Source organism: Fusarium oxysporum, chromosome III, assembly GCF_013085055.1.
Source record: "Fusarium oxysporum Fo47 chromosome III, complete sequence".
NCBI lineage: Eukaryota > Fungi > Ascomycota > Sordariomycetes > Hypocreales > Nectriaceae > Fusarium > Fusarium oxysporum.
The window spans coordinates 3226640-3253002 of NC_072842.1; the positions used below are offsets into that span (position 1 = coordinate 3226640).

At 47.7% G+C, this 26363-nt stretch overlaps 5 protein-coding genes across 5 annotated transcripts; 2 read left to right on the top strand and 3 right to left on the bottom strand.

Moving 5' to 3' along the window:
- Positions 1-588: 588 nt before the first annotated feature.
- FOBCDRAFT_24265 (translation initiation factor eIF 4e-like domain-containing protein) lies at positions 589-1599 on the top strand. The gene is made up of 2 exons (XM_031176947.3): positions 589-1155; positions 1205-1599. The coding sequence occupies exons 1-2, from the start codon at positions 693-695 to the stop codon at positions 1513-1515; spliced, it is 774 nt and encodes a 257-aa protein (XP_031048080.1). The 5' UTR covers positions 589-692; the 3' UTR covers positions 1516-1599.
- Positions 1600-2100: 501 nt separating this feature from the next.
- FOBCDRAFT_198888 (Las1-like-domain-containing protein) lies at positions 2101-6113 on the bottom strand (the record flags this gene model as incomplete). The annotated part of the gene is made up of 13 exons (XM_059608930.1): positions 2101-2473; positions 2533-2736; positions 3557-3639; positions 3689-3715; positions 3767-3901; positions 3951-4042; positions 4106-4319; positions 4456-4527; positions 4574-4668; positions 4730-4775; positions 4826-5074; positions 5144-5699; positions 5755-6113. The coding sequence occupies 13 exons, from the start codon at positions 6111-6113 to the stop codon at positions 2101-2103; spliced, it is 2505 nt and encodes an 834-aa protein (XP_059466967.1).
- A 1338-nt stretch (positions 6114-7451) lies between these two features.
- Positions 7452-9279, bottom strand: FOBCDRAFT_24303 (uncharacterized protein). The gene has a single exon (XM_031176953.3). The coding sequence runs from the start codon at positions 8831-8833 to the stop codon at positions 7793-7795; it is 1041 nt and encodes a 346-aa protein (XP_031048086.1). The 5' UTR covers positions 8834-9279; the 3' UTR covers positions 7452-7792.
- Positions 9280-18965: 9686 nt separating this feature from the next.
- On the bottom strand, positions 18966-20387 carry FOBCDRAFT_290437 (Ribokinase-like protein; the record flags this gene model as incomplete). The annotated part of the gene is made up of 6 exons (XM_059611770.1): positions 18966-19277; positions 19371-19487; positions 19558-19613; positions 19674-19832; positions 19892-20288; positions 20320-20387. 6 exons carry the CDS (start codon positions 20385-20387, stop codon positions 19094-19096), a joined length of 981 nt encoding a protein of 326 aa, XP_059464476.1. The 3' UTR covers positions 18966-19093.
- Positions 20388-21457: 1070 nt separating this feature from the next.
- On the top strand, positions 21458-23409 carry FOBCDRAFT_258660 (uncharacterized protein; the record flags this gene model as incomplete). Its single annotated transcript, XM_059611230.1, has 6 exons — positions 21458-21701; positions 22004-22053; positions 22181-22231; positions 22415-22772; positions 22896-23236; positions 23275-23409. 6 exons carry the CDS (start codon positions 21458-21460, stop codon positions 23407-23409), a joined length of 1179 nt encoding a protein of 392 aa, XP_059464477.1.
- Positions 23410-26363: the final 2954 nt, after the last annotated feature.

Genomic DNA, 26363 nt, shown 5'->3' on the forward strand with positions numbered 1-26363 from the left:
GTCACCAATCAATAGGGATTGCAAAGCCTGTAGTAGCTCATTCGCCGTCTCGAGGACCCCGCAGTCATGTCGTATCATGCCATGTCAACTATTTCTGCTATGCCCTTGTCGCAGAAAACTTGACATTTATCTTGGATAATAAAAATACCAATATGTATTCTTAGTATATTTAAGGGTCACCCTAGTAGACTATTTCAGTTGTTTGTCTTCACCCCCTATTCAGAGTCTTATAGAAGTCTTCGGACACCTTGAGGCATACCGACCTACCTGGTTACTGCAGCTTCAGCAACTCCATCCTACTAGGCATATCCCCACCATAGCTCGGCATTTGGGCATCTACAGTAACAACAAAATACTTGACCTAAACTTTCGAAAGTGCGTATACACGTCTCCTTATTTGACTACTACATACTGGCCTTCCCCTTACATGCCTGTCCTTATTCGCTTGTTATTAAGGACTAAACGACAAAATAGGGGCTGTTAATAGTTAACCTGGACTAAGCTGTCCATTCCTCTTTCTGTCTGACGTGCCCCTCACCAGCTAAGCTACCTACCTACGTGACAGGGTTGCCTCTGAACTGTAGTTTCAACTTCAGTCTCCGTGCTCATCTCCGACCTTTGGCTTTCCTCACCTCCATACTCAGCATTCTTACATTCGTTTTCCCTCCTTCTTCATCCCGCATCTTACCAATATGTCTTCCCGTCTCCCTCTCTTCACGCGCGGCTCCGCAGACTCGCAATCTCAGGAGAACGATCCCAGCTCTCCCGCCGAACAGCGCGACGATGCCAAGCGAAACTTCCTAAAGACGATGCGAGCACTACCCACTCAGCATTATTGGAACGTCTACTTCGACCGACAGGCCAAGGAAGGGGAAAGCGGTGATCAGTATCACTCAGGGCTGGAGCAGCTGGGTACCCAGATCGAGTCGGTGCAGGACTTTTGGCGATATGCCAATAATACTCCTGTCGGAAATATTGGTGTTCGAGAGTCTTTGTATCTTTTCAAGTCAGGCTTCCGCCCTGTCTGGGAGGATCGACGCAACATTCTTGGTGGAAGTTGGACATTCCGCTTCCCTAAGAGCATAGGTCCTGATGTGTGGACTCGTGTTCAGCTCCTTGCTATTGGCGAGAAACTCCAAAGTGTTCTCGACGACGGTATGAACTCTGACCACAATGGACATACTTGTGCTAACTTCTGCTATAGACGACCAGCTTTGTGGTGTTGGTCTCTCCGTCCGCTTCAACTCCCACCTCATCACCGTATGGCACCGCGACGCCTCCAAGAAGAACTCAATCGACAACATCGTCAAGTGCATCATGGAAGAGCTCCCTCCCGAGATGCACCCCAAGCCTGACGCATACTACTACAAACGTCACTCAGACCACGCTGGCTTCAACCCTCCCCCGGAGCTCAAGGTCGTGCTCGATTCCCGCCGACAGGAAGAGGAGAAGCTCGCCGCCGCGGCCAAGGGTGGTGACGCTAAGCCAGCGGTGACGGTCGAGTCTCCGCAATGATTTTCACGAAAGTTACGACATTTGGTTTTGCGCTGCTATATAGTTCAGGTTCATTTCAGGTAGTTGGGTTGACATAGTGTGTGCTTGTTAGCTCACATATCCCGTCCCGTCGCTGTCACCTACGGGGCATGCATGCATCTGATAAGGCGTTTCAGAATTAGGTGTTATTATACATATGTATTGGCCAGGACCGTTGATCCTGAGGAACCTAGCGCTTTTAAGATTGTGTAATTAGATTTGGAAACAGTGAATGCGTAGAACTGCTCCTTAACTCCTGCTATAGACACTGAATGGCTGATGCCTCCGTTTTTGAACTCATCAAGGTCCCTCCAAACAAGCCTCAACTCAGTAACGCGCACTATACTATAATAATTATCATGTACGTTGGTCTGCAAACGACAATGCATGATTAGCAGTCAGCGTCTTGTCCCTCATCTTGGGTTTCTTACCTCTCTCCCAATGCAACATTGCAACTCTTGGGTCGATTCCGCTTCATCTCATGGTATCAACTGCCCCAAGCCGTATAAGGAGAGTTTCGTTTATTCGTAAATCGTAACATGGTGGCGCCTCCTGGAAGCTGAAGAATCACCTCCAGACACCAGCACTCTTCATGACTCCATCAAACTCCTCAACGCCCACTCCCCTAGCAACACCTACGCCGCCGTTCGCCTCGAGAATCATATCCTTGAGTAGCTCCTCATCGACATCCTCTTTGAGCACAGCAGCAACACGTCGCAGGTGTGCAAGGGTAATGGGTCCATCCTGACCGTTTGTGAATAGTCGAAAAGCTTCCTCGACTTCTGCACGATGGGCGTCCGAGTCGTGCTCTCTTGTATGGAATTTGAGGGCGCAGATTGCGAAGAAAGGTTCAAATGTCGCGTAACCGTCGTTTTCTGGGTCCAGGATTGATATAAATTCTTTGAGCTCTGCGTGAGAAGAGGGCGGAACACCGAGGGCTCTAATTAAACAAGCATATGTCAGCCAAGAACTCAGAAGCGTCCTCACATGGATACTTACATGAGCGCAGACTTGACGTCGTCAATAGGCAAGACTCCATGCTTCTCACCGTCCATTGGCTCCGCAAAGAGACTGAACGCCTCGCGGATCTCGCCCTCTTCTTGCGCAGTAACGTTATGCTCCTTTGCAAGTTTGGATTGTCGCGCCTTGGGCGCGGCGGTTGCGCTGGTCGCGGGAGCCTTGCGCTTTGGAGGCTGAGAAATTCTGTTAGACCATGTCTTTACTGATATACGATCAGAGTATGCATTACCATTTGCGCTTGCGAAGAAAGAACAGAAAGCACTTGCACGCAGTCGCGATGATTGATGTCACGATAGATAGTTGTGGTGACGATAGTGGATTTGGCGTCCGCGAAGGACAGTGCACCAACACCGTCTGTAAACTCTATTCAGACTGTACGGGCCCTTCTAGCAATGAGTTTTAATAAATTTTTCTTCAGAGACCCAAACCACTTCCCTTTAACATCTCATCTCAACATTTCTACAGTCTCTCTGGACTGATTTCACAATGCACTCGCGCTCTTTTGGAGAATAATCATCGCGAAGTACTCTACGGTTTGTTTACTTATGCCTGCTACGCCGCTACCATATACTCGGATTTCGACGCCGAGAGCTCTTCTCGATACCGTGACGTTCCTCAATATTCGCTTCTAAAAATGCTAGAGCTTGCCGCTTTGAAATCACTACAGCGAGCAAGTGTGGACAGTGAAGCAAAATCAAAACAAGCCTCGTCGGACAACTTCAAACCGGCGTGGTTCCAGCGGGTAGCAAGCGATGTCAAGTCTTTGAAGACAGGCACCTAGCGATCCATGGAGATATACATTTGTAGTACTTCATTTTTAATGCAGTCAATTATTCACTCAGAATACTCGCTTGCCCTATGCAACTCATCTTCGCCCAAGTATTTGGTTCCTCCTGGGCCCTTAATCTGTTACCTGACATCTATATCTTGGACTCCGGCTCTCTTTAGACTAGTCAGCCGTGAGAGGATAAAGGATAGTGAGGAAGTGTCACTACTCACTCACTTGAAGTTGTTCTTCATTTCGCGTAACTTGGCCATAACTGCCACAGGCTCGGTCTCACCTGTCTGCTTCTGAATCTCGGGATCCTGTGATTGTTAGCTTGGTAACCTAACATGTTCAAGAACTTTGGCGAACCTCAACCCTCATAAAGACGTTGTGTTCCTATGCAAAGTCAGCCGTTTCATATCGAGAGAACTCATAAATTCGAGTTACCTTTTCGTCTCCGATGGTAAACTTGCCGGTGGTGACCTTGTTGTTCTCGGCGAAGGAGTGCAGCTTCTGTACAGCATCACGCTGGGAAACAGATGCGGCAAACTTGACATTGGCCTTGGTATACTCATGTCCCGGCTGTCATAATATGAGCATCGATGGACTTTTGTGTTGGCTCAAAACTTACATAAACTACAGTGTCATCAGGCAACGCCGCAAGGCGCTTGTTCAAAGCCTCATGCATCTCCTCCGCATTGCCCTCGAAGAATCTTCCACATCCTGTTCATTATCAGCACAGGCCCAAAACATCCTTGTACGCATTCGAGGTTTGCTCAAGCTTACCGCCAATGAAAAGGGTATCACCGGTAAAAACAGCTTTGTCCTTTCCGTCTTCCACAAAGAAGCAGATGCTGTCCTGAGTGTGGCAAGGTGTATGCACACCCTTGAAGGTGATGTCGCCTAGCTTGAAGGTCTCGCCGTGACCAGGTGTCTTCGTAACACCCTCGCAGTCTTTGCCGCCGATAATGTCTAGCTTGGGATTGCCCAGCTCAGCAAGCTTATGGATGTCGATAAGTATTCATGAGACATCTTTTTGGGGTGTCTTACCAGCTTCTTGTTGCCTCCTGCATGATCCCAATGGCAGCAAGGAGATCAGTCTAGGTCGGGAGAAATTGACAGTTAATGATACTCACTGATGGGTGTTGACAATGGCTGTCAAGTTGATCTTCCCCGCCTGAATAGCATCCTTCAGAATAGGCGCAACCCTGGAATATACATCAGCAGCTTCTCAAATATTCTCAGGATGGTTACTATGTACTCTGGAGGGTTTGCGGGATCAACGATGACGGCATCCTTGGACTTATCGTCAACTACCAGGTAAGCGTAGTTGTTGGAGCTTCCCTCCCCTATTGAAATCAGTTTCAGATTCCCCGACTTAAAAGAGGATTCTTCGGACACTTGACATACACATAGGAATTGACTGAATATGCATGGCGCGGGTAGCAGCTACGAGCTACATCATCTCAGCTAGGCACACCTTTTGGACTTGAACAATTGACTCACAGCACTAGATAGAAATCCAATTTTCTGTCTGGGGAATGGCCGACTTATAGCGAGTCTATACATAAGTAGGTATGTGTAAATGTCAAGGCCAGTTGAAGGCGGATGCGCTGTAACAGAACAAGATCGAATGAGACGTGAGGCTTTGTCATCCAAGCGAGGCATCATGGCTCCAGTATCATGACGTTTGCCGATGCGGGCGACTGCACGTGACATGTCCGAGTCCAATTCCAACATCACCCATATTTGCCTCTGCAGAATGATTTATACGTCTAGTCAATAAGGGGTATCTGATAGAAAGATTGGATGCTCGGGCTAAACAATCCCAATAGGTTTAGGCTTCCATGTGCCTTTGAACTGTGACCACCCAAAGTCATCTTCCTCATCAGCTTCACCAGTGTCAGGCTCTGTATCTTTCATGGTCGTATCGGCGGTACCAGATTTTGACGACTTCTTATCTTCCTCAGACTCTCGTAGCCTCTGCATCAATTCTGCGCACTTCAAAAAGGCTTGGTTGCCTGGCAAACTGCCCTTGACCTCTTGGACTGTCTTGAGAACGCGCTCTGGAGGCCATCGCTCAAACTCCTGAAACAGAGCCGCCAGCTTCGATTCATCTCCCTCACTGAGATACCGTAGTACTGCCTTGCGACACGCGTCGCTATTGTCCTCGCCCAGCTGCTGCCAGTAATAATCCCAAATCCACAATAAGGCCTTCTTAGCTGCAGTGCGCAGCTTTGCTAATGAGGGCAACTGTTCGTGCGTTGACTGATGGCGAAGCTCAACGAATGTAGCGGGTAATCCAATGGTCTTTGCAATAGAGTACATGCTCTGTTTGCGCTGTTTGTCCTGATGGCCATCAAGAAGACCAGTAACGAACCTTATGTTCCATCAGCTCTGTCACACAGCAATGGGTCTCGGCTGGCAGAACTTACCTGCTAAAGGCAGCTGAATATGCTGCTCTGATTGCATACGCTGACGAAGCTGCATTTTCTCCAGCGGCTGCCTCTTTATCACTCAGCATGGCAGCCATCAACAGTGCTGTTGACTCGACCATGTGAGGACAGTTTCCTCGCTGCATCCACATCGACACACGCGCAACCGCTTTGTGTTGCCTCTTCTGTGTTTCCTGATCGTCCAAAATCTGTTGGTTTTGTATGTTTATGCTGCCTTCAGAAAGGCCGGAATGCCCCTTTGCCTCTGTGGCGTTGGTGTCGATGCCTGTGTACATCTGCTCGCGAACGAGCAAGAGTTCGTAACGGTCGCGCCATGGTGTGAAGACGTATTGTACCATTTTTTTTTTCTTTTCTTTTTTTTAAATAAAGATAATAGAAAAATATATATTTTCTCTGGGGTATTAGATAGCAAGCAGCATCTACTCACTTGTTCAGGGGAAACAGTAGTGCGTGTATTTCTTTCTTTCCTATTTTTTAGTGTTGTCGCGCACTGATTGTAGGATTTTGTTTGGATAACAATTTTTCAGTGTCAAATGATGGATATCTATCGCTTGAACAAGGTGTAATGTTCTTGCCAACAGTATCACGCTTTAATGCTCTATTTGTTTATTCTAGAACCTACGATATATCAAGGGGTTTTCAGGATTATGATCATGATTTTCTTTCAATTCCTTATTTCCCCTCCCAACACCTACGTATTTGAACGCCAACGTGTTAGATAAACATTTCAATGCATACAAAGCACAATCCTCAAAGCCTGAGGCTGGCACGGTACAGGGTATCTAAGTAAAGTAAGAAAACTCAGAGCGCCTGAACTCAAAAACTTTGCTTGTAGTAGGTATTCAATAGATGGTGTCTTAAAAAGTATACCTACTAGATTATAGATGCTTTTATGATGCGGTTGTGTTTTCGGATGGTAGAGGTCGAGAATGGAAGTTTGGCGAGAGCGTTTAGCACCCTGCCAATCAGCACGGTATAAATCTAGAGGCTATCACTACCATCCCACCTCGGAAAAGGACCTACCTCCCCTCCTCCTTGCGTCTTAGGCAGGTTGAGCAATTTTCAGGTCATGAGGTGGAGCAGAGCTCCTGGTCAAGTCTCGTTTGGAACATGCTAGTCATGTCTCCCCAGAACCACGAGTAATCATACATCCTGCTCCTTTCTCCGCTGTCACCTTGGCTCGTATGACTACCAGCTCTATCTACGGAGCCTCCGAACCGCACAGAGTGCTAAGAGGTTACTAAGGTCAACATTTCCATTGCTGAATTGGATTGGGTTCCCGATCAATCACACAGTGGAGCTAGCCACTTTTTATTATTCAGCCACAACCGTCCCTGAGCAAATACGTAATGCCGTAAAAAAAGAAATCGGAAAGAGGGGGTCGTGCACATGCCACGCAGGGCTGGCTCAGAGTGGGGAGGGGGGGCGTCAAATCTGGGACTTGACCAATTGAATATGCTGAGTCAAGTGCGGAAGCACGGATCTTTGATATGCCACATGTTGGACAGGGTTTAGCACAGCTAAATCAACGTTGGAAGGAGACGCGGCTCTTTTTGGGTCCACCTCATACCGCCTCTTTTTGCCAAAGCTATCTCCAACGATGCTGTGGTGAATGATGGATCTTGCTGTCGCATGATAGGCTATGGTGGAGTTATTATTGTTAGGCCATAATACATGACACATTGTTAAGTCGCTTTATTCTCTCTCAACATATTGGTTGTATACTTCTTCGTTGGATAACTATTGGGCGGCTGCCTGAGCCTTACTTGTATCTCCTAGTTTTGTGCTCTGTGCACGGGGTATCCATAGCCAGACTCTATATGTGCAGTAAATTCAAACGCTTGCATCCATGTTCCTTATCCTGAGATCCAGGTGCACCGACCTTATCACCCTATATTTCCCCATGTCCCGAAGAAGCAAAAGCCGGCTTTTCCTGCCTACCAGTGAACACCATAGTGATACAAAAATTCATGTCATTATTCATGTATGCCGTTACAAATTTCGAGATGCAGCGGGTTCACTGCTCATCGTCGTCGTCCTCGTCTTCGTCGTCATCCTCATCCTCTTCGTCAGATTTGGGAGGTTCCCATGTCTCTTCGAGCTTCAGGCCCTTGCCTTGAGGTTCATGGGTCCTGAATGATGACCCAAGTAAAGATGATACAGTAGATCGATAGTTGTTGAGCTGAGGATCTTCGTTGTACTTCTCCGGAGTGTCGTAAAGCCCCATTCCAACCAGAATCTCGCCGTCTTCTTCCGCGGCATCTTCAAGAGCCTGATAGTGAGGATCCTCTGATACTGCAGGTTGAGACAATTGGGTTTGTGGGAGGGTCTCAGGGGTGGGGGGTGTTGTGGAGCCAATGCCGTGCATGATAAAGGTATTCCAGTCCCATCCATTGCTATCAGTTGCCTCGGCGGGTGCAGAAATGACAGGCAGTTGACGACCCGGCAAGACCATAGAAGCAGCGGGTGAGTGATGCGACATGTTCGTTCCGTGGTAAGGATTGCAGGTCATGTTGTCGGTAGATTGATATGGGAGAGGCAGATGGGAGAATGCCAGCGGGGATGTACCGCATGAAGTCGAACCCATCATTGGAGAATAATGAGCATAGTTACCGTGCAAGTCTTGGTGGTCGGTAGGCAAGTGGCTTGTGGTCAAGGCATACGCGGGCTGTTGCGCCTGAACATAAGGTTGTTGGCCATATGAGCCCGGATGCCAACTCACAGGGCGCGATGATCGTGGGGCGGGTTGCTGCGACTCAACGTCACAAAACGTTGATAGCTGTTCCATGATCTGCTGTTGTCGACGTTGCGAGTTGCCGTCATTCATAAGAGTCTTGCGGCGAGCCATGAAACCAGACGAACGAGGGCTGTTGTTGGCGCTTGAAGGCTTGGTCACTCTCATAGCACCTCCAGATCGTTGTCCACTGGACCCTCGTGAGAACCTTCTTGAAGCTTGCGAGCATGCCATTTGTTGTGTGTGGTCGTCCAGCATTGGGTCGTAAGGATATGTGATGGGCAAGGAGCCTGCTGGCTGCACACCGAAGAGTGGGTGCATCATCTTGAAGTGTATCAAATAAGTAATATGACGTGGAAAGTTGAGATGTATCGAGACAAGTTATCGAAACGACAGCTGATGTCAAAGTAGTTATCGTGCTCAATATAAAATAATTATTGAGGTGTAAGTAATGATGGTAGATCCCAAGAGAACGGAGAAGGGCTCAGCTTGAATATGTATCGTGAAATGGTGGTACCAGCTCCAAAGGGGTTCGAGGGGGTTAACGAAACATGGGGCAATCGATGGCTTGAAAGATAAATCGAGTCTAGCAGCTTTGAACAAGATCAACTCTCCAAGGATCTAGGTGTGGGCCAGGAGGGACCAAGCAATAAAGAAGCATGGGCGATTTAGTAGCGACATGATGGCTGTAAACCGTAGAATTTAGAACAACCGTCAAATCAGAATCTCGCCCATGGGGTACTTGGCTAGGCTCCTCATCACATTTGACCCTCACTTCACGTTCCTGTGCTAGGATTATCAATTTTCTAGCATGGCAGCTGGGGTGGTGGGCTGCGTCATACGGGCCGGCAGGGGGTGTGTCAACGGGCGGTGCCAGCAAGCAGTGAGAAAGGCGGGCGGGAAGTAGTGCCGGAGCGAGAATCAGGTTGCTGCTCTGGGTATTGAGACGACGTCTGCGGCATGGAGTCAAGGGTGTTCTTGTGTGAGGGCGTGTCGAATGGCATAGAGTAGGATCAGTGCGGTTCACGCCGATTTGGTAGGCATACGCTAAGTTTGGCGTGGTACCGTCGTACCGACAAGGCGAACAAAGAGGAAACAGGTAGTGATGGTGATGGGGCCTCCCGCCGCTATGATTGCGTTGAAGACCCATGAGAGCGGCGTCTCTAGAAGAAGTGGACATCCTCGGGTCGTCTGGACTCAAGGCAAGCTAGGCAAGTCACCCCTGCCGCTAGGGATGCAGCTCACATGGAGTAGTGGGGAATAGAAGGGATGGAGAAGAATTTGGCCCACGGGCTGGAGTCGTAATAAAACACAAAGAGCAAGGTAGTCAGCCAGTCTGGCCGCAGTATCCGCTTGAGAGTCACCAAGCAGTACGGGGTAGAATATTGCTGGAGGGGTGCGCCAAGCGCAGCACTAGTCGGCGCCACAATGCATGCATTTTTGGGGCCTGAGATGGGCTGGGGGGACCACCACTATAGGAAGCGCCGCGCCCAGGCCAAAGGATGGGACATTTCCCTACTGGTGAAAGTGCCACTCCGGAAGGGTCTTGAATCTCATCCAAGCGGGATGCGCATCACTGCTTTCGTGGTTTGGCATGCTTCGGTCAGGTACTGCAGACACCCCTGCTGTAGCACATGTAATTCCCATTTCTCGGCTCCACGCTGAGTTGTTGCAACTCGCAAAGAGGGTGAGATGCGAGAAGGGCGTTCTCCTAGGAGAAACAATCATATCTGATCGACAGGTGCTTGATGATGTTTGCAATGGGTTTGAGATCCGCCTATCGTCACCGCCGAGGAAGGACACCGGTAATAACGGTTTGTTGTACCCGCTTCTTTGTACATGCTCTTGCATATCATGATCCGTTTATTCTTGGGACTATTGAACGCTTGTCTGGTGAGGAACAGTATCATTGTCGATTTCCCGAGGATGGACGAAAAAATGTGCTGGCAACCGTGATAAACGCTCTGTGCAAGGCTTCAATGAATGGGTGGATAGCTTGATGCACTGGCACCGAGTGCTTGCTCTGAGGCCTTGAATGGCTATCACCGTGAAAGTTTAATCAACAAGACGATGTATTGGCAAGGGGCTTGATGGCGCAGCATAACTCCATCAAAGTCCCATCGCAGGCGGTTCGTGTTGCGCTGTCTAGGCTGTATAATGGCTCCAACGTCTAATGAGAAATTTGAACGTACCATTTCAGATATTGAGATGTGGGACCACACTCGCACTCTAGTACCTAAGAGTCGGAATGTGCTTCTCCTGGTAGCAAAGCCTGTGGGCGGGTACCCGGCGTTGCATTATGCACATGGTACTCCGACTGTGCAGGAGAGCCAGGTAAGTCACTACTGTGCACCACTGTGAGTGCTTTTCTGGGCGTGTGATAGACTAGATGAGGAAGCTAGACATCCTATGGTGGGCGATGTGCCTACTGTTGCCGTTGGCGGGAATCCTTGGTGGCAAGAATACCAACACACCAGGGACGAGAGCTCAGTGGACGTGGGCAGTTGCCGTCTTGCAATTTTGCTCCGCAAGACCAGGCACAGGTAACGGCAATGCGGTTTGGGCTACATGGAGCGAGACCTCAGACAAAGACTAAGGTGTTAGCAGACATATCAATTTAGGTCGCCAAAGAGAGGTATTGATGAGGAGGGAACGCCAGACAGCCAGATCTAGGAGACTTCGACTCAAAGCTCGAACGAATGTCGGTGCAAGGCCGCCTGACTCTTCAGGCATGTACCACCCAACACCTGAGGTAATTACCTTGGTTGCTTGGATCGGTATCTCAGGTAAGGCAGCTAGGGTAGGCACGTTCCAGCAACGCCCGACGGCCTGAGCGCTGGCATCCTCTTATTACCTGGTCGATTGTCCAGTCACAGATGTGGAGGTCCCTTGGGCGGTAAAAATACACGAGACTGGCTTACACCAAAATCCATTGATCTACCACCAACCCAGTCTCTTGTTTTCTTTCACCCTAGGCTAGACTGAAAGCGCAAAGTCGTCCTGCTCCGCCTGAATAGGTAGAGGACGCTTGAACTCCCCCCTCCCTGTTTTAAGTTATTAATGGCAAGTGCGGTAACCAGTCATCTATCCATCTGCAAGCCCCAAAGGTCGTCAGTTGGCGACTCGCTCATCCTGACAGTATCATCCAAGCGCTGAGTCAAGTTCGATTACTTTCATCCACTCAGGGGCCGTGGAAACAACGACACTTTCCAACCTTGGTAAACATTGGGAGGCCAGCCCGTGCTCCAGAATCCAGTCTGCCTGCAGTACCACTTCATAGCTCCCTGTGCTACGCCAGCGCCAATGCCAATACCAGCATGATTTAAATACTGGCGGCTTTTTGGGCAAGCGGTTTGGTTTCTCTTCCTGGATCAGTGGATCTTATGTATGCTCCAACATGGCCTGCCACGTCGTCTACAACATGTACAAGCGATTCATTTCAAAACACGAAACACGAGCAACCTTACCTGTCGATACGTGCTAGGTAAGGAAGGTCTGATCTGATCTATCAAGTGCCCATCTCAGGGATCAAGAAGACTCAAGATCACAGAGTCTAAAAACAATCAATCAAATGTCTTCCTAAATTTACCTTAGATCTAATCAAGTGTTTTTATCATCCCCTCAGGTCGTCGGCCAAACAGACGGCTTGGAAACAGACATAGGAAAGTTAACAGCAGCCTCTAAAATGATCCAATCTGGAGCAAATCTGCCGACGCCCCTCGTTCATAATAAAGGTAATTATATTCTGTTCCTAGGTACCATCTATGTGTTAGCACATATGCAAACCCCATGAAAGATGCAACAATGGCTACACACTGACGGTCTCGGCTTTTACTCCTTCTCTGTCACTTCCATTGTCTCATCTCATCGCCCCTCTCTATGGGGGATATGCACAGCTCATCAAGCTCACACCGCAGTCGACCAGAATTTTGCTGGCCTGGTAGCTAGGGATTCTTTGTTTACGAGATTATCCCCACCCTCAAAGTTCCATTGCGCTGACCATGACCACCAAATTGAGTGCCTGTGGAGCACAGCATACTGACGCCCCTCTCCTCTTTTAGTCCTCGCCTGCTCGCCTTCTGAAGCTTGCATCTCTCCCTCGAAAGATCTGGGCGTCAACTGTAAGTTGACTAGCCCCCTCTGGAAGATCCAATTGTAGAGGGATCAGCAACCTGGGTCCATCACTTGGTGAGCCTGGTGAGTTAGGCCTTGTTGTTTCTGAATTGCCCTGATCGCCCACTGAATCAGTCACCAAACAAGGGCTGCAACTGTGCGCCACCCCGAAGTGCCATGGTGCAAGATGAAAGCGTGCCGCCTCGATGGATCTTTCAACATCTTTTTTTTAACCTCAGGCAACCCTGGCTTAATGTCCCGGTGAGTCTACTGTACGAGACTCGGGTGTGTGGTCAGAACACCCAACGAGTCTATCACCGGTGCCTATGATTGCGCTGTTTAGGTAGTGTACGAGTCGATCCATCTTGCGTGTAAATTACAACCGTTCTCCATAGCAGGAGAGCGCGTCGGCATCTTGGCAAACAATTGCGGTCAGATATATCCATACTTCACACAAAAGATACCGAAAATGGTCAACAAATCCGGAGGTTGTGACCTCCAAAAGATACTCTTGCCGGTATTTGCTGGTCAGTTGCTGCAATATCTTTGCAGTAAATCTCGATGTCAGTTCGGAATTTTTATTCAGACAGCGCTTGTCAAAACATGAAGATTTGCAATGTTTTGGATAAGCTACTAGGCCATTTTTTGCTTCAGTTGCCCTTGATAAATAGGGGATTGGAGGGTCTATCCATCGCGTAAGCGTTGACTTTACTGCCCTAGCGGCCTGGTAGCCTGGGCATACGCTAGGGAATTCAGGTAATTGCCGTTCTTCGATTTGATGGGCTTATCGAGGCTTGGAGGTTTCAAGCTGGCTGGCAGCTGGGTTGGGTTGTACATATGTAGTTTCTCTTGTGGGTCACATGTACAGGGAGAGGAAAGGATTTGAAGGATGCCCGTGTCTTGTCCTCGCGAATCACACTCTTTGGGCTGGATCACGCATTGATTGTCCTGCCCAGGCGTTTTATCTCCCTCGGAACATCAGGAAAGCCACTAGCTTTTTGCGCGGAACGCTGTCTCACAAGACATTGGTGCTGATCATCAACCTACTCATCAAGCTTCTCCTTACGGTTCGTGGGTTGCCCGAGTCACGGAAGCGCAGCCACGACCATGTGAGAGTCTTCTAATACGGTACAGTACATACTTTTGCATAAACTATCCCATCCCAGCACAGCGCAGAATCACTGGCCTTGGACGGTCCAGCCCCTGGCAAAGTACCACACCATCCGTCTCAAAACCATGCCAGCATGCCTCATCGGCGGATGTATCCTGGCCGCCTGGATTCACATTTGCTATCGCGGCTGACGAGGACGATTTCAACATATGCGTCATACAAATGCCCTCCACGCAACAAACGAATGGCGGTCGACAGCTAACTAACCATCATAACACCATAGCCCAAGATTGGCCACCGTTTCTTGGAAACGGGTTTTGCAACTGTAAGTTCCAAAAGTAACTTGTCAACATTACACAAATGATTCAGTATTCTTAACATAATGTTAGGTCATGATTGCTTTCATGTCATCCCTGGTTCAGAATCTCTTCATTGCACTGGGGAAGCACTCATCAGGGATTCGTCCAATCATTGTGAAGAGTAACTGGAATCATACTCCGAACTCCGTACTCCCCCTAGAGATCTGCTTGTGACCGTCCAATCAATCACCAGATGTGCTTCTCAGATGGATGGGGCCCAAACCAATCTGCCCTGCTCGGCCTCAAATCAAAGATCCTGCATCTAACCCATAATGTACTACGAGAGAGGCTGAAATTTTGGTTTTTCTTTGTTTGACTTTCCCTCGGTACCATCGTACTAGGCACACATCCCTATGCCCGAATCCACCCCTTTCAGCAAATCTGTACCAGTGGATCCCCTTTCATAGCCGAGTCGCTAATTCGGTAGCCCGAACGCTAACTGTCCTTGCGATCAGCAATGGATTCGATGTCAGACAAGAGGACTCACTGGTCTACCTACCTGCAAGAGAGCGAGCCCCTCGACACAATGCATTTACAGTAACATACGTATTCGGGTCAGATGTCGTTCGATCCGAAGATCTTTGTTGCCATAGGAATTCTTGAGTCTACTAGAGTGCGCGCTTTCGACAGCTGTAGGAAACGTGCAAGCTTTCTTTCGGTTACCCAACTCTTCATGCTGAGTGGGCTACTGTCACGGGACACAGGCTCCAAAACAAGCCATCGAATATAAACGAGCAACGATTGGCTTGCATCACCGAAACTCTCGGTTTTGATCAAAGTTGCCTGTGGCTTTCGAATCCACGCGATCTCGTTTACAGGACGTGCTGTCATTGAGAGCCGACAACCCACACCTGCCACACTATGCCAACTCAAAACAGATTGTGGATGCTCGAAAAAAGAAAAAGGCAAGCAAGGGTGTGCAAGTGGAGGATTCAAGCCCGTTCATCAGGGATTGCTTAGCATGACACCTGGGTATCGCCAAGGAAGCGAAAAAGAATAATTCGCCAGAGCCACGGTCCAGTTGCCGAAGATCAACATGTTTGGTCTGGCCTTGCTCTCTGCTTGCTATGTAACATTCAACTGGATGTTTGCATGCTTACAGTCCAGTCCTCGTGGACTGGAGACCTACATTTCGGAAACGATTACCCAGCATGAGAGCATGTGAACATGTGAGCATGTGCTCATAAGGCCACGCAATCCATCAAAATGTTCTATGCTTTAGTATTCCCTCAAGATGTTGGACAGAACTGGCGTCAATCATCATCAACAGTCATTAAAGGATGGTTCCAATATTATGATCAGACCCTTACACTGGGATGCGCCGCCCTTGCGCTAGACTATAAACATGCCCTTGGGGCCACTTTTAAAAACCGCTGCCATGGGTTCTCCCACAAACAACGTGAATGGAGAACGGAGAGTCTGAGGCTAGAAACGACCAGCCCCTGCGCAAAAGTCTGACCTTTTTGGTATCATCTGTACGTACATACAGTTGGTGCCGGGGTAAATACTGCGCTTCCAAGGTCCAATTTCGTGTCCGTCGAACCAATGAAGGGCTCGGGCTTGATTGACTCAAGAGGATTAAAGAGCCCTTGCATTCAATGAGAAACCTGCAACATGCCGCTGCGCCTTGGTCTCTCGACACCCATGGTTCAACTTTTCCATCCATCATCCATCCATCCATCCATCCATGCCATGTAAGTCAGCTGCCAGCAGGATTCGCCTGAGAGAGAGCCATAAACAGCCCGCCTCGGTCGCCTTGACTGAGCACCATCTCACACAGCATTAGTCCCCGGCGGCATGCATGCGAGTTTGTGATCATGCAGGTGTCCTTGCTAAGATGGGGGCAGAGTGATTGATTACCTTGGTTGTCTTTTTATGACTCGTTGCTCCACCGTTGTATCGTTGCTGTATAACGTTAGCAACGAATTGTTTGGAACGCTGTGAAGCCCATATGCGATCCTAAGTGAATGTTCAGCGTCTCTCAGACCTTTGACACAGGCCGTGACGAGGAAGCAATATACGTACAACAACCGCCATCCAGTCACTTACAACAGTCAATATGGTGGAGCTCTGCGGAGGTCGACCGTCGAGCGGAAGGGATATGGCTCACGGTACACCGTAAGTTACGGCAATCAGTCTCGAGTTGGCCGGACCTGGTCTTGGATCTTGTGGGTAGCTTGGCGGCGCAACCTTGCATAGCCATGGTACCGAGAATGCATGAACAAGCCCGTTACTTATTTCGGTGTATTTTACTACTACAATTTGGGCGTCTTGATTGGATACTCAGAGAGACCAGCATCAGGCAGCCTTCAGGTCTCTTCAATCCTGACCGGTTTCAATACTGTATGTATCGACATGACCATCACCACATAACCATGTCACCAATAGAGTACCACCACTTTCTCTTGAATACATGGCTTCTCAGCCTCTCAGTTCTGCAATTAAGCAAGGCGAGAGTCAACGCTTTGTTCAGGAAGCTTGTGAGAATGATCCCTTAGATACTCGAGAATAGACAAGAGGCACTCTCGAAAAGCCCCATTCATTGGACTTCATTGACGATCACACATGAAAGCAATTCAATAATTATCCAACATAACATTACTGTTCGCCTGAGACTCGAAAAGATCTCCAGTCCCTGACACGGCCTGGCATTCTCCCAAAACATGTACATGCTTGTCTATAACGCCTGCGGCGTAGTGCTAGCATCTAACTATAGAGCCCGGAAGCCGGGGGCGTCTCCAGCTGCCGCCCGCTCCTCCGTCCGAGAACTCCATACCGATCGGGGATGTTCATGGCGGGTCAGAGCAGAGTTCAGTCAGGCCAACGGAAAGTTGTGAAGCCCTCTCTGACCGTCAAGTCCGCATCACTCGGGCTTATTCGGACAACACCCCCTAGAACTAATACGACACCACTCAATTGCCCATTATGGCTGTGACTGGGCATGTGTGGGGGCCTATGAGATTGGATATACCCTCCACCGCGAAAAGACTCACATCCACAGTTCACCCCTTGTCTAGTGCTGGCAGAGGGTTTCTGGCTTTCATCAATGTGCAGGGGTTTTGAGACATGCTCAAAGCGGGCCGGCGTCATTCGCAAAAGCAAGCACTCACAGTCACTCACTCGTTTGCCTCGATGAGGTTTGATGGATCTGACGCTTTTGTCATGCCGTATCCTGTTTGATGGCACAGCCCTTGAATCACATCCCCTTAACTTTGATGAGAGCCAACAAGCAACATGCCAGCTGCACGTACGTACGTACGTACCTCCACCTTGCATAGGCTTAGTTGATCAATCAACGACATACTCCGTATTGACTTCAATTTCTGGTATCTATGGTGCATCCTCCGATATTGGCCGGTTGTATCTGATGTCTGTTATCGTCATCGAGGCAGTGACTTATATACATAGTACTCTTTTTAGGTTGGTTATTCTTGTTCTCCTCACACCTGTATCGTTGTTCTCAGTTCTCACTCCTTGTCGAAAACATGGCCCAACAACAACAATGGTACTTCCAGTGTGGACTGTTGTGAGTTTGGTGCTGCAATTAGAATGGCCCTCCTACTCTCAAAGCTGTGTTGACCGCGGGCACATTAGACTTGTCGCTACTTGCTCCTGTTTCCTTGCATCCTATTCTGTCGTGTCCTCCCGTCTCATCTGACACGTCTCACACCTTGTCCCTGTCTGTCCCTGGTGCCATTGCTAAACAAGCCAGCTACCCAAATAGCAACTACGGCAAATCGTCTTGGGCCTGCGTCTCGGGGCTTTTGGGTCCTTAAACTCTGTACCGCATGACGACGCTGTCGAGCGGCTCGCTTGCCCTTTAGAATCCTCCCTAATGCATACTATGTAAGCATTAGCTGCAGACGGACGGTTGGCCGCCGCCCTAGCTCTGGTACCGTAGTCTGTGCTGCAACCATGCCTCGGGGCGTGCAAATTCTCGAGGCCCCTCACTCATTTAAGGTGCGAAAATAAATAGTCGAGGAATCTCCTAAATTAGTCATGAATCATCTTAACCTGTTTAAGTATTTATGTCACTTAGGATTAAGCTCTAAAGTTTTCCTGCATCCCACGACTAGCCACCCACATTAGCTAGCTATCGGTTTCGCTCAACCGTCTCAACAAAGCTTGGGAATTAAATATCCCTTGTGAATATGATTCTCTAGAATCGATTCTTAAACTTAGGGTTGAGCTTACAACACTTGTATGGTTATTTCATGAAGTGCTTCAGAGCTATAACCTCTGTTGATAGATCAGCTGGTAGATGGATAACTCAAGGATGTTCACTTCCGTCTTGTTCTTGCACCATCTAGACAGTTTCTTCCCACGAGCACCAAGACTAACGACGTGCTTCTAGACTAATCGTGGTCTCCATGCAGTAGCCCCGGCGCATCCGCGTGGTTCAAAGGTTGTGTCTTGCAGGCAGAGCAGCATCATCCTGGCCCTTTGTTGACTAGCCAAGGACAACAAGACACCTACTCATCCACACGCAGCAGAGAGACGGGACAGGTCCAAGTCGATACCTACGCCTCCATACCTTACTAACCAATCTGTACCCTCACCAATAGCGGGAGTGCGTACACTACGGTTGAAGATCAAAGCAGCTCAATGTTTCTATTCCCCGTTTTCACCGCCTTTCTCCCCTGTTTCTATCCCCCTTCCACTTCTCTCCTCCACTATCTGTCCCTTCCGGTCCTAGGCTCAACCGTCTGTCTTCTTCCCACTTAATCTCTCATCACCCGAATTGAGAGCATTATCAGCCGGTGTAAGCCATAGGCGACTCACGGTTCGCCGAGCTACTTTACTGTTTCTTGCCATTTCTTTCTCCGCCCAATGAGCGGTTTAGTATTTTTTTTATTCCCCTTGATATTCCGGCATCTGACCCTTGCACCGAAAGTCTGCCTCAAGAGCTGAATGTGTGGACTGTCGTCAAGCAGCCATAGTATTATCGGGACAAGACCGTCAGGCAGTCATGCCCATGGCTACCCGTAATCAGGTATTCACTCAACCGCCTCCAATCTCCGTTCCAAGCATGTCTCTTCCGAGTCCATCGAACCCTTCCCGCTGCACTTTGAGTGTAGCCAGTCGAACAGCGAAACCCAGCTTCTTCCCCATGCTCCAGTCGTCAGGGTGACAGATCAGTCCGTACAGCATTCCGGCTATGAAAGTGTCCCCCGCTCCCACGGCACTATATCTCGAACAGTGGTCAGGTCCTGCATTTTTACGCGGCTTGTACTAGGTTTGTTGCTGTGTTAGGTATTGTCAGGGCGGGACAACTCACTCGATCACGGAAATGTCTCGCCCTGATTCATCCAGGGCAGGGCAGTGAAGACTCTCGCCTGTTGACCGAGACAGCCCAGCTGCTCCATCTTCACCCCACGTACACAGTGCCAGTGACCTATGCCGCTTCTTGTCAGCAAGGGCCATAGAGTCAAAGCAGAAGCATGATATCCTTCCATGAAACGTACGCCTTTTGATGCCCTTCGGCGCTCAGGCATTGTTCCGGAGTTTTGTGTCCTCGACTCTATCCCCCTTGTTAGGTCACTACAATTGTAACGGCCGATATCCATGAGTCCATTCTCACCTCAGCCCAACTTCGCGAATAGAAGACAACATCCGCTTCTGCCGCCAGCTCAGGGAGGCCCTCCCTACCAGGCTTCTCAATTTCGACACTGATTGTTGCTTTTGGTAGTACGTTACGCAGGAGACGGATACAGCTTTGTATGGTATCCGGGATTCGGCCCTGTTGTTCCATCATCAGCCTAGAGTTACCGGGCAGATGATACCACATCTGCATCCTACCTCAAAGTGCCACCATGTCTCCTGGTCCGGGTTGAAGCTTCGCGCGATGTTTCCAAACTCGTCTTCGGTCATCTCTAACAAGCCATTGTAGTTGACAAGCGTGCGACTACCTGATGCCTCGCTACGGATAATGTAACTGCTTGCCGCCTCTGTACTCTCCTCGCGATAAACGCAGTGGTTGAAGTCAATGTTCGACTGCGCACCGAACGACGATATAACACGCTGTGTTGCGGATGAGGCAGCAGCGGGAAGAGGTGATACCAGATGCAGCTTGAGGGTGTCGTGCTCAGAGAGCAATTGTTCCAAGACCTGAAGAGAGTTGGGACAGTTGCCTCCACGTCGGATATTGAGACTGGTGGCACGTAGCTTAGAGTCTTCGGATGGGAAGAAGGGAACACTGGAGGTGAGTTAGTAAATGCCATGTGTACGCAATAGAGGTGACGTTCGTGAGGATCGTATCCAGGTAACAAGCGCCAACGGCAATGAGATGCTTCATTATGTCCAGAGTAGTGCTAGTTGCAATATAAACTGGGAAAGCAATGCTGTCCACTTCACTTGCGTCGGCCTACGCGTGAGGCAGACTCTATCACTTGACGTCGGCGTTATGTTGTATATCCCTTTGTTAGTGCTGGTGATGTAAGTTATGACAACACTTCCAACGTAGGGGAGGGGTCCGCCGCACATTGGGAGTTCCACATGTATTTCGTCACTCGCATGCGTGGTGTCTCTGGTGAAAGAGAAATCCCTCGATGGTTATAAAACTCCTAACGGTAAGACAATATGCCAAAATTAACTGGTCTAAAGACCTACTGAGATACACTAAAGTTGCCTAAATATTTTTATCACTTGAGATGGAGGTCTCGCGTTTTCTTGCCTGCCGTAGACATTATGATATGGCCCAGTCTAAGTTTGCAGATGGAAGAACAATGTTTACCTCACTGTGTTTAATAGTATGACCTTGAGTACTTAAATAAATAAAAAAATTAAGTAACCAGTTTGTGTGTCGTTCTTCCATAATGCTCTGATAGGAGTCAGTGCGGTAAATACACGATTCATTCTGCCCTACAATTGCCCGTCATGCAAGTTAGATAAATGTGAATCATGGGCATCCAACTTAGTTTTGACAAAAAAAAAAGTGAAACGTTAACATGATAGTTCTGTACCAAGCAGCAAGACAATTTCTTGATGCTGTTGAGAGTAGTGACAATTGAAGATAAGCCCATCATATCTTGCTATAGGGTATCTAACGTCGTAGAATAGATGCTCATCCCACAGCAAATGCACGACTGTCAGGCGAGTTTTCATATATTGACTCTTTGGCAAGGTGGATACTACATTGTGATTAGTCTAGTTCATTTCTGTTAACACTTGTCTTAATATAGAAGGCCAGATATAAGAAGTGTAATAAGTTAGAAGAGATAAAGAACATATCACAAGTTAAGTATCATGAAAATATAATACTAGATCAATGTATAATAATAGAATCAAGTAATTTGCTATGCCAGGGAGAACTAACAGAAAGAGCATGTATGTGACCTCAAAGAGACTGCAGTAGTAGTCGATGCCATGCCTACCCTCATAGAGGGTAATACCGGGGCAATCAAGGGTATACATCAGCCGTTGGCTATGCTGATGCATAGGTACGATGGCACCACCATGAGAGACAGCGTCTATGAACATATGATACTCAATAAATTCGACGGCACCGCTCAGGCGAGGACCCCAAGGGAGTCGATAGACATACCGTCTAATGTATCTATGGCCCCTAACACTATAAACACAACCTCTGCAAATACCTTCACGACGGCAAGTAAGCCTATCGACATGATAACGAGACTATCTGCTCTACCTCCTCCTGGGGCGCCAAGAACCTAGCTACCCATATGTTTCTGGATGCCACAGCTATGAACAGTAGTAATGATATAGTCGATGTGGTAGATATGGGGGTTGTAGATGTTGGTGAGACCCAGAGGGGTATGGTCGATAAAGTCATTAACGTCATTTAGTCTCTATATGATAGCCAAGGGCAATAACAAGACTTGAATAACTGAAGGTATAATCAAGTCTATTGTGGATTTCACAGAGTCTGCGACGCCTAATTATATGATTAAGATCAGCATGATGATGTTGGACACCCTGATATCGAGCAATATAGCCATGGAGTGAGTTATTTAAGGACATTCTCTCATATATCATCTTCAAACAGGTCATAGTAGAGTTATTGCTTTCCTTCTGAGTGAGGTCTCAAACATCATCGCATTGCACAAAGCGATCTGGCCTGTGATTTAGTGTTACATCACCACGGGATCGCGACCTAAAAGGTTATGGTGTCAACAAATAGTAAGTAATGCAGATCTCAAACTAACCATGCTCACCCCGACGGAGGTAACAAAGTAGTAACACAAACTGCTAAACACTAGACAAGCCGTCTCAGTTGGGCATGCCCCTATTCACCATGTGCCTGACTGACATCGTGATATCATGATAAACATATTGGAACTCTAACGAATATTCAGACGCCAGGCAGTGGAGGGTAACTTTGCCGTCGGGGTTCACTACCAGGCTGTATATGGGAAGACTGCCTGGGAACCTCCACTTGAGAGGCTGAATTCCCTATACCAACATCGTCTTGGGCAGGAGTTCATGGTCGTGATTCATATCCTTATGGGCAACCAGTACTACATCTTCCTCCTTGCCCATACCGTTTATCGTCCTCCTGACGTCCTGACCCACTCCACGTATGCTTGCAGGGCGTTGACGGGCTTAGTTACAACCAGCATGTACAGGAACGGGTCCAGTTCTCCCATCAGCAGGCTATTATTCTTTCTCTCCATAGTATCAAAGGATGAGGTCTTTATGATTGCCCACCGCGGTCGCGGCGGTCAGTTGGTCGATTATATGTCACCTCTATATGATAGAATATAATGATGTTGTTAGGTAACCCTTGTAGTTGTGGCCAATCTGTCAGATATGTCCTGCATAGTGGTATGAAATATCCATATAGCGTACCTCAGTCTCAGTTTCACGGCGGTATACTCTGAGTATGCAGAGGATGATATTGCGTACCAGAAGAATACAGTAATGTCGGTGCAGAAGTTTATGACAAGATTCTCACGCCTGGATAGACAATCAACGAGGGCAACACAAGGTGCTCTCAACGAGAGGTTGAGGATTGTGGCCACTTTGCCCAAGCCGTACACCATGAAACACACCATGTTGCCGGTGATACGACGACGAACTACTGGGGGTATTGTCGTTAGTGACGATCACAATGCCGCCAACAACGACATTGACACTGAGTTGGACCTCGACCCAGCTAGAAGCGAGTTGTCTAATCTCGCACAAGTAGGTTACGTAAATATAATGGTGAGGATATCTCCCAGCCGCAGGCCCAAAATTTAGGCGTTCAAGAAGAAACTCGGCCACTTCTGCCACGGGCTACGACAACAACAGAAGCCTCTGAGCAGAATGATAGTCAAAATTGCTTCATTGACCAAGCTCCCGGAGCATGGTTTTGATCATTCGCCGAGATTGGAAGTCGTAATCAAGGTTGGCATTCCCTTAAGATGTATTGGGAGCTCAAGCCATGCCTTATATTGTCCATAAAGCTGAGAAGCAAGCCTGTTACTGTTGGAATGCTTCGTGTATCCTTCGATTGCCCTGGCTTGGTCGAGGAGTCAAAGACGACGGGCGATATGTGATCATCAATGGATAGTCGCTCACTCTAAGAGAAGATGAGAAGATGACGAGGATCCAGCTACATCCATGTGCAACTAGCACCTGTACACCTCAGGACAATCGCTCGCAGACACAACTTGGTGACTGTTCAGAGATGCGTTTTGTTGCCTTTCAGAGCTATCTTGGCCAGTATTGAAATGTTTGAGGTATCTTGGATATTCAGACCGTACCCTCCAGTACAGAAGTAACATACCCAGGTTCATTGGCGCTTTCATCTGCTGCAATGACCTTGTTCTTCCCTTTCCTCTGATAAATAATCGTAGCGTGAAGTCGTTCTTCGGTGTTGACAAAAGTGGTGGCCGTCTTGCCCTATGGATATGTACCTACCTGAGGGATAGGATGCTTTCGACGAGAAACAAAGACGAGTTTTGGCAACTCATATATTAACACTGCTGGAAGATTTCGATATGAGACTCGCAGGGCGTGTTCTGTTCGTTTATGGTCAGATGCAGTGACTTTTATTAGAACGAGAACAACAGTCAGCACACTTAGTCCTTGGTTTTCTTTTAAAACACGATATAATTGTCACATCTCACACTCAAAACCATGAATGTCCCTTTTACCTAATCTTGCAATCCCTCGCTGAAAACAAGAAGAGAGCTCTTAATTCCTATAACATAAGGAATGCCAGGGGAGGACAAGGATGCAAGGGAGCTATATAAGTAATACTTAGTTATACTACTTAGTAGTATTGGTATTTATAATATCCCCTTTAACCTTTATTATACAAATTTATATTTTACTAAAAACATAAATAGTAGTTTAATAAAACAATAAACTTCTTATTATATAAATAGTTACTATAATATGGTCGCCCTTAAGTTGTAGTTATCCCTAGTCTCACATTTATATACAGAGCTGGTAAGAATAGCGTTTTCTTGATTCGAATGCTATTAGCGTTTTCCTTGATGACGTTCAAACAACAGATGATTTATGGGATTTAGGGAGGATCGATTGAATAACTCAGGCTAAGGTAGTATTGAGCTTCAACAGCACCGTTGAACACTAATGGTTGAAGGTATCGTGTCAGGCGAGCTCGAAGCCCAGTACGTTAAGCTTCAAGAAAGCTGAGTGCATGTTCGATTCGACCAATAGGCTCTCTGATGCCATCAGGCTATTCAACGACAAGAGCTCGTTCGGGCAAGGGACGGTCGCGATCTCGTTAGGCGATGCCGCACTCAGGCCCTTCCTTCATGGAGCAAGAGAAAGTTTGTAGCACGACAAGACTCGCTATCATTTAAGCATCCTAAAGAGCGGAACAAATTACCCTGGATTCAAAGTATATAGACGCCACGACTGTCAGCTGTCACTTCTGCTACAAGGAAACCAACGGAGAAAGGTTAACAAACTTTTGCTTTTGAGACGTACGACACCTCTGATACGACTTACGAATTAAAACACCAAGCAACATCAATAAACCCAGGGTATATTGCAATTTAAAGAACCTCTTAACCAGTTTCTTATTAAACTCTCTTACATGAAATAAGCATACCTATACATGATCTTCAAGATGATTTATTAGCAATGCTACTTGTTTATATGTTTAACTACTCCTATATCGCTTCGCATCATAAACCTCTCAACCGGTGTATCATTACATCATCTTGGATGGAATAAACATGCCTGTCAATAATCTTCAAAAGATGATTTATCGACAATGCTACTCAAATACATGTTTGACTACCCCTGTATCTCTTTACTTGGCTTTTATCATGCAACAACACCCCATATCCTTTCGGAGCTATGGTATAAAGTACTACGAGGGAACACACTAATAATATTGACAATGGATGTTGTACAGCGGATAGTCTTGATAGTCTCGATTATCACGGCTAACCGCTCTCAAGTTCGAAGGTGCTTTGCCGGTTTTGGCAGGGACTCTCCTGTAACTAAGCCCTTTGGCTACGAGCCCATTTCATCAGCATCTTGAGTTCGGATATCACCAAGACAGGATATTAAAAACAACCATCAGCAACCATCACAGCAACCGTATACTCAATTCTTTAGGGGCACTGGCTCCTCCAGCTATGTGCCCAGCTTGCCAACTTAGGTTTCGCTTCGTCATATGTCCGTCGCGCAATATCTATCAGCATCACCATCCTGTTGAATATTCCAATCTCGCACTTTATTCAGTCCTATTACCCTCTCACTTACATACATCCAAAACGAAGACATCCCTTAGTACTTATTCACCGACCTGGGCATCACAGAATACGCTATAAAAACCGCTCTCCCCTCTCCTCAAGCCTCATCAATTCCTTTTGGCACTCTCAACTTACGTACTACACCTTTCACATATCATCGACTTTCACAACATCAATACATCTTTCGTCATTAATCTCCTGCAACCACTAACTGCCAACTTATCCAAGCACATGTGTCATTATGTTTGGCGGACCGGTCTCAGTATATCCTGATACGAACCTATTGTTTGACCACGATCTTCAGACGGGGACTCATTCCAGAGCAGACGGATATATAACGGACTTTGATACAAGCTGTTTTTTTTTGCGGGTATGCTGGATAATGTAGGTGTTTTCCCGACTGCTTCTTAGTTTTATATATACTATCCCGGTAGAATGTCAAATACCACTACAACAAGGCCAAGATAACTTAAGTAATGGTTATTTCTGATCCATCTGATCGTCCTGGTATTTCAATAAAACCTGACCCTACCCTGGATGCGGCATTTGCACACACCACACAAGGCGCTATTTCAATCAGTGTCATTTCT